Source organism: Malania oleifera, chromosome 8 (assembly GCF_029873635.1).
Source record: "Malania oleifera isolate guangnan ecotype guangnan chromosome 8, ASM2987363v1, whole genome shotgun sequence".
Taxonomy (NCBI): Eukaryota; Viridiplantae; Streptophyta; class Magnoliopsida; order Santalales; family Ximeniaceae; genus Malania; species Malania oleifera.
This window is the reverse complement of record NC_080424.1, coordinates 389,031-409,620: the sequence shown is the minus strand read 5'-3', so window position 1 is coordinate 409,620 and position 20,590 is coordinate 389,031. Positions and strand designations below refer to the sequence as shown.

Here is a 20,590-nt window from a genome sequence, read left to right as displayed (position 1 = left end):
CAACCTTCAAATCCTATCCTAGGCCATTAACTAATTTACACCCCACTTTCTTTTATCAATTATACTTAAAAACAACAGTGTACAAACAATGGCAACTAGCCCTAGTTTGATATTTATGGGAGGAAAGGAATTATTGTGATGTCTTTAGAAGTCTTATTAGCTAGTCCTCTAGGATGATTTCTTCTAAGGGAGAACACTTGAGTTTGGAATTGGGTGTACAAAGTTTGAGCACGGATTCAAATTCATGTGAATTTAGACAAAATTCAACACTATTTTTTTAATTTCATTTAATTCAAATCCATACAAATTCAAATTTAAGATCCAAATTTCAAGCTCAAATTAAGGGTTAGGATTATAAACAAATTTTTTTTTTTATTTTTTCCATCTGTTTGAATGCAGAGCCGAAAATTAGAGACCTTGTAATAGATTCCTCTGCTTTGCCTCTGCTTTGCCCCTCAAATGGAAGCACTGTAGCACATTGCATCCAAGTTAGCTTGAACCATTAGCCAGTCCCTGACCAAAGCTCACACAAAACAAATCAACACAAAATGGACTCAAAACTGAACATACTTGATTGTCCAACCAGCCAAAGGAAAAATGAGAAACTGGGGAAAAGAGACACAAGTTATATTACAAAGAACTGAATTTCCATAAATTAACTGTTCCTTCAAATACAACAGGAATTTTTACAATGTTTTGTATGAAGTATCAATACCACATCATTATCATGATTGTAGTTGTGATCGTCATCAATACTATTTGGACGAGGGGAAAAGGCAATGCTACAATTTTTTTTCTTTTCATTTCCTTTCTCTTTTCAGTTAGAATTGACCAGAAGGAATGTTTTACAAGGAGAAGATTACATCAAATTTTGATTGTAATTTTACAATTAATAAAGAGAAATTTTACATGTTAACACTACATGCTCATGGCTCTTGATGAGGCCTCGATTTCCCCATCATGCAAATCCCCTTCAACAGCCTCAACGTTTTCCTGCAAAATTATATAAAAATGTAGGTAAAAAATAGTCCAATTAAATATTTGCCATGACTCTCAGTATCTCAAAACTAGAGATTACTGAAAGCCACTTGCTTAAACTAAAGGCCAAAGGTTTGCATCTACAGGAACACTTAATATCCCAAGGGTAAAGACAATGTTGTGTCTGGAAACTATGGTATCTAATCATTATTTAGATAAATGCATGGACAGCGGTTAGCAACATCATAAAAGCTAGACAGAAAACATACAGCAGAATCTTTCAATTTTTTTTCAGCAAGATAACTCTCCAATGCACCATCTCCACGTAGAATTTTTCCCCCACATCCAGAGGCATTTACTGAGCCCACTGACTCATCATCAACCACAACAGCATCTACTCTATCAGTTCCTGTCTTAACATCTGGTATCTGAAAAATATAAAAAAGAAAAAGCTTCTGATGAATAGGCCAAAAAACAATAACTATCATGTGGAACAGCATGTTCCACAAAGCCAAGGTTTATATTACAGATTTGCTTACCTCAAACATAGCTTCAGTTAGAATGCCTTCTAGTATAGCTCGCAACCCCCTTGCACCAGTGTTCTTAACCATTGCCTTCTGTGCAATTAATCTCAGTGCTTTTTCTGTAAAATGTAGCTTGACCTGAAATTGGTTAAGAGGTTGCATTATAATCATTGAGAAGTGTCAGACACACTTCAACTTTGGGACTTAAACTTGGAGGTCCTAGTTTGAAGTCCTACAGGTATGGGCTGGTTGGTGGTAGGTGAGGGTATTGGTGCTCTCTCTCCTCTGGAATGAAGAAGGTTAGCCTCCCTTGTGTACCTCAAGGTGCAATATGTGCTTAAATGAACCCCCAAAAAAAATAGCCTAGCTCATTCATGAGCGTCAGCAATTCACACATGGCATACAAGAAAGCAAGATGCTTACCTTGTTCATGCCAAACAACTTCCTGTACTGTTTACCAAGAGCATTATTTGGTTCGGTAAGGACCTGTACACAAGCAAAATTTGGACATTACTAGCTCTACTTGTGCAGATGAAGGAAATATTTTAGAACTGGGAATATTGACAGTATTAAATCTTGTCTCATCCACTCCCGTGCAAATACCATGCAAGTTAATGATTATAATACCTGATGAAAATTTAAAATCCAGAGTAATAAATGTAAGCTAGTAGAACACATTTCAATTGAAGCTCAAAAATCATTTGATCATGAGAAGGATACAGGTCTCCTTAAATGAAAGCTAAATATAGTACTCAGAGTGTAAAAAAGAAAGAAAAAAATTATATTACCTGAACAAGTTGGTTCTCAGTTAAAGCTGACAAACTAACTAGAATTGGAAATCGCCCAATAAATTCTGGTATGAGACCATATGCAATTAGATCACTACTCTCAACCTGAAAATCCAACAGCAACTTTGGCGTCAGTATTAGTATTGCACAGAACAGCTGATACACGCCTAAATTGAGTTGATTGGCATAAAGGGATTCATAGGCGGCCATGAATAGTTGGGATAAAAATTTTTTTTAAAGTAAAATCAAGGGGAAAAAAGCCACTGGGGGGGCCCCCCCCCCCCCCAAAAAAAAAAAACCCCTCCCAAAAAAATAAATAAAAAAAAGGGCGAAAAAAAAATACATGGTGCCTGGCATGCACCCCGGGGGTGTAGGGAAGAAAGGTAATGATCTGAAGTACTTCAAACTACCAGCTTATAATAGAAAATGCAAGGTTTTCAAAAATATAGAAAAAACTAATAATATAATTCCCATTCCAATAAATGTGAAAAATATTGATTGTCACCTGAAAAAATATATATATAAAAATAAAAGGGAGAAAATAAAATTGGTTGCTGGCATGCACCCCAGGGGTGTAGGGAAGAGGTAATGATATGAAGTACTTGCCAGCATACAATAGAAAATGCAAAGTATTCAAAAAATAGAATAAATAATCATTTAATTCCCATTCCATAAATGTGAAAAATATTGATAGTCACCGATTCCAGTAAGGATGATGTCACTGCAGCGCTAGTTATTCCACCAGTTCTCATGTTAGCACGAACCGGTGCACCAAAACCAATTGAAGAATCTTGCCGTCTGACATTCACAGAGTTGTATATTTTAGACCTCCAGATTCCACAAAAGTAAATACGTTGTGCAACAAAATCTGTCAGGCACATGGCAACACTAAAAGGCATTACCTTTCTGAAATAGTTTTTTCCAAATCTACAAATGCTCCACCACATATGAAAAGAATATCTTTTGTGTCTATCTGCAGATAGTTTAAATGCACTTATTAAAAGAACTATCTGAGATGAAACAACAGCACTTTTTAAAAGATACAAAAAATATGTAGTTCTCATGCGAAGCACATCCTCATTCTAAGTTTTAGAAAACAAGTTAAACATTTGAACTGAAGTTTATCATATTATATGACAAATCACCAGACTTCAATACATAAGAAACAGGCAATAAATTAAAACTACCAAGAAACTCAGCAGGCTTCATTGTTATATGATATATCAATACACAACAGTAAGCAAATGTCTTACAAATAGAGGGACAAGTGAAAGAAACATCTCACTCGATCAACAACTAGAATAGGCGTTAATTTCAAACAGCAACATTAAGAAAAACATTGTTTTCTGTTTATATATTTATCACCAATTTATTAGGTCAATGCCATAGTGCTTAAAACAAATAAAATTGCTCAACTGCAAAAAACAAAGAATTATATTAGAAGAGAGAAGAATGTACAACAGAGAAAAAAAAAGGAGAAAAAAAAAAGTGGAAAGAACAAGGAGAAATAGAAATCCTCCCTTTTACATCAAAAGAAACTAGCTACAAAGATCACAGCAAACTGAAAACAACTTAATGAAATCAGAGCCAACCAATCACCCTGCAAGCCTTCCAAAGAAACATGACGAAAATAGTCATTTGCTGACACCCACACTGACACAAAATAAACAACTCTATCCAAAGCAAATTATTAGTAGTAGCCACACCTTTGAATATTCTAGCATTCCTCTCCAACCAAACAAGCCAAATAATGGCCATATCAGTGCTCCGTCACAAAGCATTCCTTTCTTCCCCAAAACCCCTAGATGTAGTAGTACAAAAAGCCTTCAACATGAAGGGGCAACCCCAGATTTAACCAAATAGACCAAATAATTTATTCCAAAAAGCCAAAGTTAAAGGGCAGTGAAGAAACAGATGCAAGCAAATCTTTCCACTCCTTAAACAAAGGACACAAACATCAAGTGATAGGGCCTTATTAGGCCGTCTCTTCTAAAGAAAATTATTTCTGTTGATTCTTTCAAGTATCGATACCCAAATAAAAAGCTTTTATTTTTCGGGGAGCTTTATCTTTCCGTATCAAAGGATACATGGCAAAAGGATCTGCAGTAGTGTCACGAGTGAAATAGGAGAAAGAAGATTCACAAGAGAATCCCCCAGAAGGATCTAAGCTCCAAACCCTTTGATCACTACCCAAATGAACATGAAAAGAGTGAAGCAAACTGGCCAAAAAGAGTCAACTCATTAATCTCTCTCATTTAAGATTTCTCCCAAAATGGAAGTCCCAAGAATGCTCCTCTTCTTGCAAAAGAAATGTAAGATACCACTTCACCTAAAAGCTTAAGCTGTTAGGTTGTGGGCCAACAATTTATATTAGGCCTTAACACTCCCCTGCATGTGCAGCCCGACAGCACTTGGAGAGATTAACAAATAATAAACAACACTCATGATAGGGAATAAGATAATTATTAACAAACAAACAATAAATGCCGGCAAGAAGACTAGAAAATTGATGCAAATAAGTGTAGGGATATAAGAAAATTTCAGAAATAAACACTGAGATATCAGGATTTGTGTTTTTTTAGCACCTTTTTTTTTATTCAACTAATAAATCCATGAAAAAATAAAGAGATGACTGCTGTGAATTTCAGTTCAGCAAATAAGACAATTTCTGGTCAAAACAGCAACTTCATCCTCAAATTAGTACCTGTTTTGGAACTTTCTGCTAGCCTCTCGTGCCTTTAGCTGCAATGGATGGACTGGTAGGCACTGCAGGGTCTAATCCTCAAAACCATAGCCTGCAAATCTTCACAATCCTAGCTGGTCTGGAGCTGAGCTCTTGAGAAATATCTTTTCAAAGACAACATGCCAAAAACCTCCTAGAAAAGTGAAGACTCCTATTTATACTAGGCTTAAAGCTTCCAAGAGAAGCCAACTCCTATTTTGCACATAACCCCCTATAGAAACCACTTTTCTAAAGCCCCACCAAACACAACTGCCATCGCAAAAATATCCTTGAATATTACAAAATGAACCCCCAAAGCTAATTTGACCAAAATAAACCCCAAAATTATGAACTTGCAAAAATACCTCTAGCACCCAAAATTAACAAAACTTGACATAAACAGAAAATTAAATTAAGATTGCAGAATTGCATCATTCCCCCTTCTTAGAAAGGATTCACTGCCGTGAGTTGTCATCTTGCTAATCCAGGAATTCTCATAATCAGGTCTTCCAGCCCATTTTACCAAGAATCTGAAATAAATTTCAGCCCTAGTCTTCGTCTCTCGCACATGTATGACAGCCTCAATTTTTTCTGCCTTGCTGGAAGTGACTTTGGTGGAGTTCTTGCACTCAACACCTTGTATATCACCATGGAATGGATACAAATCAGACACATTAAAGATTGGTGATATATCCAAGACATGAGGGAGTTCAATTTCATAGGCATTTTCACCAAATTTGCCCACCAATGTTTTTCCCTTTCAACTTTTGATAAGCATAGAAATCTCCTTTTCGGATAAAAAACCATCACCCAGTCACCAACCTGATACTCCTTGAACTGCCTGTCTATGTATGATTAGCAGCTTCCTTATAGAGTTGGTTCACACACCTTGGCATCATTCATCCTATGCTCCCATTTGCTTATCAAGGACTTTTGATGGTCAGGATTTCCTTTCTACATGACTATAAATCTGAAGTGATTATCATTTTTCCTTTTAATTTCCCACACCTTGATTGCCCTTTTTTCCACATGTCCTCCTTTGCAGGTAACCATTTTTGAAATTTTCCAAGTTAGAAATTCATCTCTATGACTGCAGCTCATAGCCCTACTGTCCACACACAGTCTCCAAATTCAATCCTTCTTAGGAGTGAAAATAGTACAACAAAAGGACTTAGGCTTTCTTGAATAAATCCCTTTATAAGAAGTTCGCTAACCTGCTTTTGAAGCTCTTCATGCTCCTTTGGCTCATTCTATAGTGGGGCAAATTAGTTAATGTACCACCTGGTAAAAGATCAATTTGATATTGTATATCCTTCATAAGAGGGAGTCCATAAGGTAACTCATCTGGCATCACATCATTGAACACATTAAGAATCTCCTTGGCATATTTGGAAACTCCAACTACAGCTTCCCTTCCTTTTGAAGGAGGATGTAAATCAACTTATGTTCCTTACTTTCTTGAGCAAAATCCCTTTTTTTAATTTAAGAGAGCAAGTGAACAACCATTTTCTTGCCTCTTATCATCATCATCCTTCATTGGTTTCAGCACAAGATTCTTCTTTCTCTGATCATTGTTAAAAAAAAATGAACAGGTATTCTTGATACCATCATGGATTGTGCCCGTTATTTTGCCAAGGCTGCCCAAGAAGAATATGACATGCATCCAAGGGAGCCACATCACAATAAATATATTCTTTAAAGAAATCAATTGAGAAATTAGCAAGGCATCTTGAAGAGATGATTACCTCATACCACGAAATCCGATATGGCTGTAGATGTCTTTCAGTTTTAAAACCCAGCTTGTTTACCATCTCTTGAGAAACAGATTTTCACTGCTCCCACTATCAATAACCAAGTTGCAAAGCTTTCCACCATCTGTACATTTAGTTCAGAAGATATTCTTACATAGCCAATTGCTTCTGGTTGGGGGGAAAGTAATGACTTTTGAATGACTAAAGCCTCACCAAGGACATCACCCTCAATTCCTCCTTTTGCCATATCCTTTTCAGCTTCCACTTGCTACTCTTGGTCCTCAAGAATTGCAAAATTCGCTTTACCATCAGCCTTTGGATCCATCATCCATGGCAAGATTAGCTCTGCCTTCAGCCCTTTTTGGACACTTGTGGGACTTGTTGCCAAGCTTGAAGAATCTGTAGCATTTAACCACTGTTTTCCCCTGGTTTAGTTGGGTTACTTTCCCACTATTGTTTCTGTTTAGTTGGTTAGCATGTGTAAGGACAGCTGTTTGACCACTTCTAGTGCTGCCACCTACCTTACTAGTTGATGCACCACTGCTGTGTTCTATCCCAAGCTTCTTAGGTATGTCGTGGGTAACTCGGGACTCAACTTTTAGGGCAAGCTGATGGGCATCACTAACCTTATAAGGATGCCGAAAGCTTACATGGTCTTGTATGGTCATTTTGAGACCATTCACATAGTGACTAACCCTTTGAGTGTTGGTGTCAGCAAGATTGCACCTCAATGAAAGCCTATGAAACTCCTAGGTGTACTCTTTCACCGACTTCCAGTTGCCTCAGGTATTGAACCCTTAGGTACAACGTTTGCTCATAATCCCAGGGTAGGAATTGAGCCTTCTGCTTCTCTTTCGTCTTATCCCATCTTGTGATTTTCCTTTTCCCCCTGTTCTCACGATCATTTTGAAAATGTTTCCACCAAGTAGGTCTCTTGAGCTTTGCTCCCACAAACTTCACTTTCCTCTCTTCCGTCACATCTTTCCATTTAAAATAACTCTCAAGGCTATCAACCCAGTCCAAGAATTCTTCATCTTCCATATCACCATCAAATTCTAATATATTTACGTGTGCACCATTCTCTTTGGAATTTTGTCGAGCATGCATAATGCTATCTTTCTATCTTGAAGGCCTTTCACTTTGTTGTGCAGGCCTTTCACTTCAAAACTCTTATCATCACTAGAGCTGTCAATTTCAGCCTCAGACTGCTCACTTATTTCATTTCTTTTTCCACTTAACCAAATCATGGTCATTATCACCATCATTTTGACAACCTTCGTCGCGACGTCTCGGACCCGGCCCAGAGAACTGCTCTCTGGCGAAAAGTGGGTACGATTGCGAACTGGGAAAAAAGGATGTGTGATTTTGAAAAAGGTATTTTTCGTGGAAAACAATGTGTGATGGAGTCGCCACTAACCTTTTGAAGTGCGGTTAGAACACTTGATTGCTACCCCGTTAGGGGTAGAATCGGTCTGCGTCACCAGAGTCGGGTTCGGGAGTACGGTTACGCGAGGGGAATGTATTAGCACCCCCTACGCGCCCGTTTTTACGAACGGTACCAGAATAATAAAAAATTATCCCAAAAATAAATCTAATAAGCCTTTCAAAATTACTCCCTTTCAAAAATCGAAAGAAAGAAAATACTATATAGGTACTCCCTCAGAACAGGGGCAATCCAATACTTGGACGAGTCTATGCCCTTAGTTGCAATCATCGGGAAGGAAAATCAAAAATAGGATACAAAATACGCTCTCGGGGGTTTTGAAATATGTAGGTTTTTCTAAGTAGGAAAATACTATTCTGGGAGGTTTTTTTAAAATTTATTCGGGATGGAAATGATTTTTTGTGCCTAAAAAATATTTTTGTGATTTTTCTAAGGTGAAAACATTTTTTGTGCTTTTTGTGATTTTTCAATATTTTTCCCGAACTTCAAAATAACGCAAATAAAAATCAATGGAAATCAAAGTATGAAAATATTGTTTGGATTTTCAGAGAATTTTGTGAACTTTATGAATTTTCTGGATATCTAAATAATAATATACAAGTGAAGTGGAGAAAACCAGCGTGAACCGGTTCAGGAATGATGGACCGGTCAAACGTTGACCGGTACGAGGGAAAACCAGTTTATAGTCTTGGTCGAGACCATAAGTCAACACGCGTTGCCTAACGCGTGGGCTGAGTGTGTTCAAATGTATGTTAGAGTGCATGAATGCGTGTGCATGCACATGCGTGAATGCATGGATACACACGTGCATGAATGATGTGCACGTGTATGAATGAGTACGTGCAAGAATGAGCATGCGCATGAATAAGCAATGACCCAAATGATGATGCCATGGGTGGCGTCGGGATGCCCAAGTGTACGTGTGCATGGATGGGAATGAGCATATGACTACGTGCATTGCATGCATGTACACGCATGAGCACGTGAACGTGTGTTCGAGCGTGAGTGCATGCATGCATGTGCATGAATGTGAACGTCTGTGCATGTGTGATTGCATGCATGGATGCATGGGTGTGCGAACGCACGTGCATGTGAATGCATGTTTGCATGCGCATGCATGTGTAAGTGAGCGTATATGAATGCGTGCATATGTATGTATGTAGATGTGGGTGTATGTGAATGTGTGCGTACGTATGAATGTATGCATGCATGTGACATGAGTGTAAATGGGTGAGTTTGCCTGAATGCATGCATGCATGTGCATGGGTATGTGAATGTGTGTTTATGTGTAACCGCATGCATGCATGCATGGGTGTGCGGAGCATGTGTATGCGTACGTGCATGCATGAGTAATGATATGATGTAACGCATGAGTATGAGAATGTGTGTATTGCATGTACGCGCGCATGGGTGCACGTGTGTGTATGTGTGATTGCATGCATGCATGTGCATGTGAGTGTACACGAAGGCATTCATGTATGCACGCATGGGTGCACGTGTGTGTGTGTGTGTGACTGCATGCATGCATGTGTATGTGTGAAATTGCGTGTATGTATATGCATGTGCATGTGAGTGTACACGAAGGCATTCATGTATGCGTGCATGCGTGCACGTGTGTGTATGTGTGACTGCATGCATGCATGTGTATGTGTGAAATTGCGTGTATGTATATGCATGTGCATGTGAGTGTACACGAAGGCATTCATGAAGTGTATGTGTGAAATGGCACGCACACATATGTATGTATGTGGATATGGGTGTATGTGAATGCCTGGGTATGAGTGAAATTGCATGCGCGTGTTATTTATGTAAGTGCCTAGGTGTGTGGAATGTGGGTGTAAGTGTGTGTGACTGTGAGTGTTTAGGTGTGTTTTGGTGCATGTAACAGTGTATGAATGTATTTTAGCGTGTGTAGATGTGGGTGTGGCCATAGGTATTTAAGTGTGTGTATGTGTGTTGTATGTTTCTGTGCGTGTTCTGTATGTGCAGCAGTGTGTGTGCAGGAGTACATTGTAGGTGCAGCAGGCGGGTGTATGCATGGGTGTGTGGGTTAGTGCATTGGTAGTGTGTGTCAGTGTGCGTTTTAGAGACAGTTTGGACATGATGTATTTTTATTTTAAATCAAGATTGCAGGCAACCAAAAACAATAAAATGAAATAAAATAATAATAAATAAACCAGGACGTGTATGAATATACTGTACCATGAACAAAAGACCCTGGTGCTGCTGTAAGCTTTGTTGTTGAGAACACCCAGGAGTTTGCTCAGGTTACCACTGTGTGGCTCGGATGCTGTTTCCAGCAATCCCCCAAAATCCGAGAGCTATTTGCTGTGCTGGCTCCCCCTGCAACCCAAGAGGTGCTGGCCTGGCTGGCAGCAATTGTGCAAACCCGATAGGTGCGGGAGTTGCTTCGGGTGCTGCTGGAATTTTGGAAGAAATCTACAAACAAGGAGTTTGGAGAATCTAGTCTACTTTAGCAATCTGCAACCCGAGAGGGCCAAATTAGCTCCAGTAAGAAGTTCAGGTTGCTGCCATCTGCGAATGCTAAGGAGGAAGCCCGGGTGCTGCTGCCAGCAGAGGGGGAGGGGTTGTTCGTGAGTTCAGATAGCCAGGAGGCGAACAACAAGTCCCTGGGAAATCGCCGGAAGAGGACCTGAACTGGTGGCTCTGCTGGTGCGGTTGCAGATGGTGGTGCTTGGCTGGAAGTCCTGGTGTGGCCGGATGAATAGCTGTGGAGAATGGTGCTCGGGGCTGCGGGAGTTTGAGAGGGAGCTGGAGTTGCAGGTGGCGGCTTGGTTGAGTGGAATCTGAGAGTGATGGCAGAGATATGAGAGAGCCGGAGATGGAGAAAATGGGAGAGGGTGGTAGAGAGATCTGAGAGCCGGGAGCCTGTGTGTGAGCTGGGTTCAGAGCTGTGGCAGGGCGGAGGCTCTGGAGGTTGAAGGAAGAGGATGGGAAACAGAGAGAGATTGAGAGGCAGGGAAAGAGAGAGAAGAGATGGAGACGGACAGTGGATCTGGGCGTGCTCGCAGCTGAGAGCTCTCTCCTCCCCCCCGTTTTCCTGAACTGGGAGGACACTCTCTTTATAGGGAGTCATTGGCGCGGGAATCATTCTTTGGAATCGGTTAGGACTGAAATCAGTTTTCCTGATTATTCTGTTCCTTTCTTCCCGGGGTTCGGCGGTTTGTGTAGGAGGGAATACGGGGCAGCCTGGCTGATGCATGTGACTTTGGGTTTTATTATTATTTTTTCTTCTTTTTTTCTTTGTTTTGTGTTGCTTCATTATTATTATTATTATTATTATTATTTTATGTACTTCTCTTTTATTGTCCAATTTTACTCCCTCAAAGAGAGATTCGGTTTCCAAAAGGCTTGATTCCCCGAAAATCGGAGGACCCGGACCCAAACCCGATGCAAAAATACTAGAACTCTTGTTAAAATGCCGGGATTCCATTAAAATTCACCAGGATACAATTAAAATGTCGGAACTCCATTAAAATTCACCGGGATTCGATTAAGATGTTGGGGCTCGATTAAAGTTCAATGGGACATTAAAATTCACCAGGGTTCAATCGAAATACTGGGACTCAATTAAAAATATCGGGACTCGGTTAAAATTCACCGGGACTCAAAAATTCATTAGGATTCAAGAATTCACCAAGATTTGATCAAATCCTCCCATTCTTGGGATTCAAGTCAATTTTTGATACACCGTGTCTCCTCAAGGTAGCCTAGTTAAAATTGGGGTGTCGACAACCTTGACTGCACGTAGATTGTGTAACAAGCTGAGTAAGTTGTCTAACTTGTTCCTGCAGCTCTCCAAACATCTCGACAGTAATATTTCTACCTCTATGGTCCCTATTTCCTCTTCCACCTCTTGCAGCCATGAACCCACAAGACTGAACTTGCTCTGATACCAATTTGATGCATATACGTGGGGGATATAAGAAAATTTCAGAAATGAAGACTGAGATTTCAGGATTGTGATTTTTTAACCCTTTCTTTGACTCAAGTAACTAATAAATCCATCAAATAATAAAGAGATGACTGCTATGAATTTCAGTTCAGCAGACAAGAAAATTTCTGGTCAAAACAGCAACTTAACCCTCGAATCAGTACTTGTTTTGGAACTGTTTCAGAATGGTAACAGTGACTTTCTGCTACCCTCTTGTGCCTTTAGCTGCGATGAAGGGATTGGTAGGCACTGCAGGGGCAGATTCTCAAAAACCCTAGCCTCCGAATCTTCACAGCCCTAGCTGGTCTGGAGCTGAGCTCTCAGGAAAAATCTTCTCAAAGACAAAATGCCAAAAACGTCCTAGGAAGTGGCTGAAGACCCCACTTGTACTAGTCTTAAAGCTTTAAAGAGAAGCCAACAAAATGAACAAAATAACCCCAAAAATGAACCCCAAAGCTAATTTGATCAAAATAAAACCCAAAATTATGAACTTACAAAAAATACCCCTAGCACCCATAATTAACAACAGTTGACATAAACAGAAAATTAAATTAAGATTGCAGAATTACATCAAACATCAAATGCATGACTTCTTGGTAACTTGGCTTTAATGCCATGTTAGACAACCACTTTACCTAAAAGCTAAAGTTGTTAGATTATGGGCTAACAATATAACTCAAGCCTTAATGAGAAGATAAGCAAAAATTTTGTTAAAGAATAGATGACCAAAAGAGACGAGGAAATGCAATAGCAAAGATATCTCCTCCACCCAATGGTCCTCCCAAAAATGAATTTGCTCCCCAAAACACACCATATACTAGACTTTAGGAAGGAAATAATAATAAATCTGAGATAAAACTTTGAAGGGATCGAATAAGTAGTATTAACTCCCACTTCAGCATCCTACCAATTTTATAGTAGAATAATTTGCGGCAAATTACCTTATGCTGAAGAGAATTAGGTTCTAAAGAAAAGTGCCATAAGCATTCCCCACCAAAGGAATGTTTTTGGACAACAAATCACCAAGATCCTAGCCTCCCTCCCTTTTAGACCTACACATAGTCTCCCAACGTACAAGATGATCTCTACTACCCTTGCCACCCACTCGACCACAAGAAATCCCTCATAAATTTCTCAAGCCTCCACACACAGAAAATCTAAAAAGGGAAAAGATAATACAAAGGGATAAAGGACAGGCAAACATGGATAAGAATAATATGACCCCTAAAGTGAAGAACACTCCTTTCCACCCATCCAGTCTCCTAGCCACTCTCTCAAAAACAGGGTCCCAAACCCCACTTACAGCCAAGGTCTTAAATTTCGATTTCGACTCAAATTTCCAAAGCTTCAAAAGTACAAAAAATTTGACAGAAATTTCGATTTCAATTTGAAAAAATAATGGAAATCAGTAGTAAAGCATGGAATTCTTTGTGAAACTTTAGAAATGGTTCACAAACATAATAATGTACATTTCAGGACTAGTATATTACAAGTTAAATACATCTATGTTGTGTATGAGGTGGAAAAGTTGTAATATTGTATGTGTATCAATAGTATTTGTAAGATAATGAGCATTAAACATATTTAGTTAACACAAATGAAATCTATAAATCATTTAAATATTATTTATTAGACAAATAATGATAATTTAGACATGAATGGGTAGATAAAATGTTGTCATATAATTTCAAAAGCACTTAATAATCTTTTGCTTCAATAAAAATAAATAAAATAAATTAAGAGAGATATTTCACTTCAGTCCTAAATCTCTCATTTGAATTTTGCGAAAATTTCATTGCATAGTTAATATTTCAACAAGTTTCACTAAAATTTCAAGATTTTGATAAATCTTGAATGATTCGTTGACATCTCAATGGAAATTATGCAAGATGGAAATTGACTACCATTTCGATTTCGAGGGTGACCGAAACCGGAAATTTCGATGGAAATTTCAACAATTTTGTGGAAATTTAAGACCATGCTTACAGCTGCCCAGTGCCAATGTATGGAATAATAACCTGTGCTGTAGCAGGTTCAGATCCTGTCCTACTTGCCCAGGGGAAAGCTGTAATTAAGGGGCGAAGGGTTAGGTCACTTTGCTTGGGTCCGAAGGGGGCCTGGGTTAGCTGGTATTCCTAAATTATCAAAAAAAAAAAAAAAAGTGGGCCATACAAAGAGTGAATTAAAGTAAGAGAATAGTATCATCAATGGACTAAAGGTGTGCATGACACAATCCTCATACCCTACCTTAATCCCCTCCTCTAAACCTTTAACAACTCCTCTCAATGGACTAAAGGTGCATATGACACAATCTTCATACCCTACCTTAATCCCCTCCTCTAAACCTTTAACAAATCATCTCTCAATCATCCAACTCAAAGCATCAACCACAAAGTAAAGAGAAAAGGAGAAAGAGGATCTCCATTTCTTAGGCCCATGGACACACAAAATCAAGACTTAGCCTCCCCATTCACTAAAACTAAAAAGATCACAGAAAATAAACACCCCTCTAATCAGTAATTCATTTCCTCCACCTCAGGCCAAAACTCTTTTTAGCCATAACCTTGTCCAAAAAACTCTAGCTCACCCTATCATAAGCTCTCTCAAAACCCAATTTTAACACTAGACCCCTCTTATTCCTTCAAACAGCATCTTCAACCTCCTCATTTGCTATCAAGGCAGCATCTAAGATCTGTCTATCACCTACAAAGGAACTCTGGCTAAGAGAGATAATGTCCAGTAGAACTGCATCCAATCTCTTGGATAACACCTTATTCAAAATCTCATAAACACTAGTTACCAAGCTAATTGACAAATTGGTCTAAAGTCCTTGACTTTAACTGCACAATCATTTTTGGGCACCAGGGTAATAAGAGTAGAATTCATACTCCTTCCTACCACTTCATTGTCAAAGAATTTGAGAAAAAACTTTGAGGTCTCCCTCCAAGAACTCCAATGGAGCAAACATGCCATAATAAAACCATGTGACCCAGGAGCCTTATCTTATCCATCTCAAAAATAGAGCTCTTAGTCTCCTCTTCCCAAGGGTCTCTTCAATGAAGCTCCTTTATCAGCTAAATATTGCAACCAATCCAGCCCCTCAACCATGACTCACCCCCCGTCCTCCTTTGAAAAAGAGGTTCTTGTAAAAATCAGTGATCAAACCAGCAATATGGTCAAAAGCCCTATTAACCTCCCCCTTATCATCCTCAAGTTCTTCAATAAAATTCCTTCTCCCACCAATTACCACATATGAAAAAGTCTTAAGAGTTAAATCCCCATTCCTAACCTAGATCATTCTAGATTTACGCCTCCAACTCATCTCTTCCATTTAAACAACTCGTTCACTCTCATTGGATAACTCAACGCGTCTACTCGCAATGTCCTCAGAAGGAGGTCCCTTAACCAATTTATCAGTCACACAAAATTCCTCAAGAGGGCCAAACATCACCAAAAATCTCCATATTCCAAAATTTTAACTCATCTTTCAAATACCTCAATTTTTCATAGAAGTTATAAAACAAAACCCACCCAATATCACGACAAAAATTCAAATTATTTTTCATGGTCTGTCAAAGTTTTATTGATTATATTTACAGTTATGTTTGTAAGGATTCCTACAAAAAGTATATATAGTCCAAAAGGGCCAGAAACCACCTTCGTCCTTCCCCAAATAATTGGGAAATTTCTAGCATCTTTGCGCAGTTAAGAAAGTATAAATTTTTACAAATATGCCATAATGTATTACAATATATAAAATACTTTTGGGGCAACAATGCAGTTATCTCAGAAGCAAAAACCCTTGAGTGGTGGGTGGAGTGGGGGCCCCGGGGGGGGGGGGGGTGGGGTGGGGTGAGGGATTGGGATTGAGGAAGCAATTTCCCCTAGGGCTTGTGTCTGGAGTGTCTAGGAAGCATGCAATATATAAATAAATTCGCATGCATGTGTGCAGGAGTATTTGTGTGTATTCTCAGCCGAGAGGAAGTAAACATCTTAGGGATGAAGAAAATGTAGATGAGTCTTTGTTCCATTATTTACAGAAAGTTGAACTAGAAACTCAAATTGCATTTTTATTTAAGAAATATTAAGGTAATTTGGCTCTTTCTCGCATAGGAAGAATTTTCCTTTTTTTCTTTTTCAACAAGATAAATGAATTTATTTATGCCTGCATGTATTTCAAGGTCTAGTTATGATGGAATTAATGGGAGCAACATCCCACCATGATAGTGGCAACTAGCAAGGTTCCACCAACCATGGTATTAAATTTGCATGAAATTGTCGAAATTTCTGGTTTCTGTCACCCTCAAAATCAAAGTGGCAGTCGATTTCCGTCTTGCATATTTTCCATCGAAATCTCAATGAATCATCCCAAAATTTATCCAAATCTCAAGATTTCAACAAAACTTGTCAAAATTTTAACTATACAATGAAATTTCCTTGGAATTCAAAAAAGAGATTTAGGAGTGAAGTGAAATTTCTCTTTTAATTTAATTTATTTATTTTTATCAAAACAAAATATTATTGCAAATGCTTTTGAAATTATATGAAAAAAAATAAATTTACAGCAACATTTTATTTAATCATTTATGTCTAAATTATCATTATTTGTATAATAAATAATATTTAAATGATTTATGAATTTCATTTGTATGAGCTGAATATGTTTACTGTACATTATCTTACAAATATGTCAGATACACATACTATATAACAACTTTTCCACCTCATACACAACATAGATTTATTTAACTTGTAATATATTAGTCCTCAAATTACATTATTATGTTTGTTAACCATTTCTAAAGTTTCACAAAGAATTTCATGCTTTACTACTGATTTCCTTTATTTTTTCAAATCAAAATCGAAATTGACATCGAAATCAAAATTTCTGTCAAAATTTTTGTACTTTTGGAGCTTCGAAATTTAAGTCGAAATCGAAATTTAAGACCTTGCTATCAACGTTATGAAGAAGCACCAAATCAAGGTCCCATAAACAAGAGCATCACCTTGGAGGTTCCTACCTTTGAGCTTTATATCCATACACCACATATTGTATGTATCATCTTTACAAGGATACCAACCATCCAAAGAACAAGAAAAATCCTTTTACCCTTAGCAGAAAACTTCACCTTAATCAGAGGTGAGTTTCTGTATTCATTTGAAGCCTGAACCAATGATGCAGTTACAAATGTCCTTAATCACGCATAAACCAGAAAGTCCTAGACTAAGTGACCATATTATGAAATGAAAATGATTCATAGGTTACACTGGAATCAACAGCTTGAATGGGCCGGAAAGAAGTCATAGGAGGAGGACAATTGATGCCAATTGCTGAATGAATATGAGAGTTTGCATTTCAAAAAAAAATAAACAAAGGAAAAAGGAAAAAAATAAGGTGACCATCTTGCAGTGGCCTTTCATTAATATGTTCATTAGTTGAGGTAAAGAGGGAAAGGCAGAGGCTCAGCTATTTCTGTTTGTTAATATATACAGAAGACATTGGTGTGTTTATCTTCATGCTCCCTGATTTTCCTACGATAAAAAAAGCCACCATGCAACTACATAATAGAGCTGGAAAAAAAAAAAAAAAAAAAAACTGCAGCTATATTAGGAACTACTTGGGCCGCCAAATGAACTAAAAAGCACATCAAAGTAGACAACTGTCAAAAGAAAGATTTTTTCAGCTTTTTATAACATAATTGTGTAAAAACATAAGCAATTATAACTTGAGGACACAAATGATGGAATTCATAAAAGAAAAGGAATAATGACACAGAATAATAATGAAAACAGAATCCTGGAGCAAAATATTCATCATAGAATAATTGCACAACATAGACATAAATTTGTAAACCAGACAATATATCATAAAGGAACAAAACTGCAAACTCATGTATTGTATACCTGAATATTATCACCTCGAGGGTGCTTCCTTGCTCCTTTCTCTGGAACATTTACTATCTGAAAAAAAAAAAAAGAACAAAAAAATTCAGGTAACCAATGAAGTCCACCCAATTGGCCACCATAATTTGCCTACTTCGAATCAATTATGGCACATACAAGGATAGTATATTGTAATAATATAACTAACTGCAGAGAGCGATTAATGCGAATTGAAAAATTATTACATACTGTGGGCATATACATGCTTCAACTAGACAACATTACCATGCTGTCAAATGAAATTGAAATATTTGAAGCAGCAGATCCAACATAAGTATCCAAAAACTTAATGCTTCTAAGAAATTAGCAATAAATGATATCAGAGCCTTTTCATAATTGAATGGAAGGATGTATGAAAATTACCTATATAGCTGTTCTCTCACATTTTACTGTCCCACCATACTTCTAACTAAATAAGAATTTTAGAGGAAACAATAAATGGAACCAAGGTGCAAGTTCAACATCATTAACTATTTAACTCCACATGTGGTGTTCTCGCATTCTTCAATGCAGTTGGTCCCAAGTCCAGAGAAAGGAGGGCAGATGTGTGGGTAGTCAACAACCAGCATAAAATCTTGCATAATTTTTATGTTGTGCATCCATACATGAGAACCCCGCAGGGTACACAAAACTTCTCACATAACTGATCAATTTCAATAGACTGACTTAGTCAAGCCATGCCATTGCATTTGACTATGCGCTCAAAATAACAGCAGCCCACATCACCCTAATGCCCCAAGCTCCAACCCTTTAAGGCACTTGACATTTTGGAATCCATATATCTATGGTATCCAATAACTATTTTTTATGCTCATCATATGTGCACCGGGCTGCCCCCATTATATATATATATATATATATATATATATATATATATATATATACATATATATGTTTATGTGTGTAAGTTTTACTCATTTCTTTCTCTCTTACCATCATTTGTGCCTCTGCTATCAGAGGGCTGCTGTTGTTGTGCCAGGTGGTGATGCTGCCGTGCAAAGAGACGGGAGAATCAGAGTCTTCATAAAATGGAAATCTTTTGACCTTACAATTGAAGTGGAGAGCATCAATCTCCTCCATGTAGCTAAGAATCAGACGGGTAGAAAGATTTCTATTTTTATAGAGAAGGGAGAAACAAAATGGCTCTTGGTGGTTGAAGATTTCTAGTGTTCTATCAAAGAGAGGTGTCCTCCTCCCTCCTGGAAGAGCTGCACCAGATCAAACGATAAGATCCTATTGCTCAAGCCTTGTGAGAACAGGTTCGGAAAGTTTCTTGCCCTAATTGAGACCAATGACAACACCCTACAACAATACAAGCAACTAATATGGAGAAAAAAAAATAAAAAAAATAAAATTACAAGTAAATCCCTTGCCAATTAATTAAAAAAAAAAAAAAAAAAACTAAAACACAAACTAAAAACAAACCTCCACATAAATCTATTGGCTCAAACCAGTCATTATTTAATCCAATTCTTCTTAATCAGCCTCCAGTGAGGTACCTCCATTGCCCGAATTCTTGTTCTACATCACTCATAAGCCCAAAAGGAAGTAGTTCTGGGATTTCTAACTCAAGACACCAAAACCTCCACCTAGAATAATAAGAAAGGATATTTGATTCTACACCAATAGCCACTGACCCTACTCTTAGACAAGTTACTACTCAACCTCCTAACTTTCAAAAAAAAAATCTGCAAAATAGTTAAGATTTTAAGGAACCTATCAATCATCAAATCTCAAAGCATTAACTACAAAACTGAGAGAAACAAAGAAAGCAGATCCCCTTGTCTCATATCTATAGATGCTTCAAACCAAGTCTTAGGCTCTCCATTTACAGCAACACAAAAGAACATGCAGGAGAGAAACACCCTCAAATCCACTTCCTCCATCTTAACTCAAACTAGAACCTTATTCAAAGAAACCAGCAAAGATAGATCATACACCTTCACACAAATCTAATTTATAAATAACACATTCCCCTCTTCTTCTATTAGCATCCTCCACAACCTTATACACCATTAAACTTACATCTAAAATCAGTTGGCTTCTAATTAAAGCACTCTCAATCTAAGAATTAGTGTCCACCAACACTCCAGCCAATCGGTTTGCCAGGACAGTAGGACTCAGTCAAAACTTTATACATTCGTCATCAAACTAATGGGTCAAAAATTCCTGACTCCCATTGATTGATCCTTCTTAGGCACAAGGATGATAAAAGCAGAGTTAAGACCTTTACTCACCACAACATGATAAAAAAATTCATTAAACAACTTAAAAAGATCATCCTTTAAAAATCCAGAAAAAAGGCCATCAGAAAGCTTTATCTTTCTCCATTCAAACCAAGGTCTTAAATTTCGATTTCGACTCAAATTTTGAAGCTCCAAAAGTACAAAAATTTCAATTTTGATGTCAATTTCGATTTCGATTTGAAAAAATAACGGAAATTAGTAATAAAGCATGAAATTCTTTGTGAAACTTTAGAAATGGT

The 20,590-nt window shown here is 37.8% G+C and overlaps 1 protein-coding gene across 1 annotated transcript in view; it reads right to left on the bottom strand.

Annotated features, from left to right (window-relative positions):
* Positions 1–628: 628 nt before the first annotated feature.
* Positions 629–20,590, bottom strand: part of LOC131162309 (CLP protease regulatory subunit CLPX3, mitochondrial) — a 68,856-nt gene continuing 48,894 nt past the window's right edge. The window contains exons 8-15 of the mRNA XM_058118640.1: positions 18,067–18,123; positions 3,193–3,263; positions 2,989–3,088; positions 2,291–2,395; positions 1,926–1,988; positions 1,518–1,640; positions 1,248–1,406; positions 629–993 (exon numbers count right to left, since the gene is read on the bottom strand). Coding sequence (XP_057974623.1) covers positions 919–993; positions 1,248–1,406; positions 1,518–1,640; positions 1,926–1,988; positions 2,291–2,395; positions 2,989–3,088; positions 3,193–3,263; positions 18,067–18,123 — 753 coding nt within the window. The 3' untranslated portion in view covers positions 629–918. The remainder of the gene's footprint in view (positions 994–1,247; positions 1,407–1,517; positions 1,641–1,925; positions 1,989–2,290; positions 2,396–2,988; positions 3,089–3,192; positions 3,264–18,066; positions 18,124–20,590) is intronic.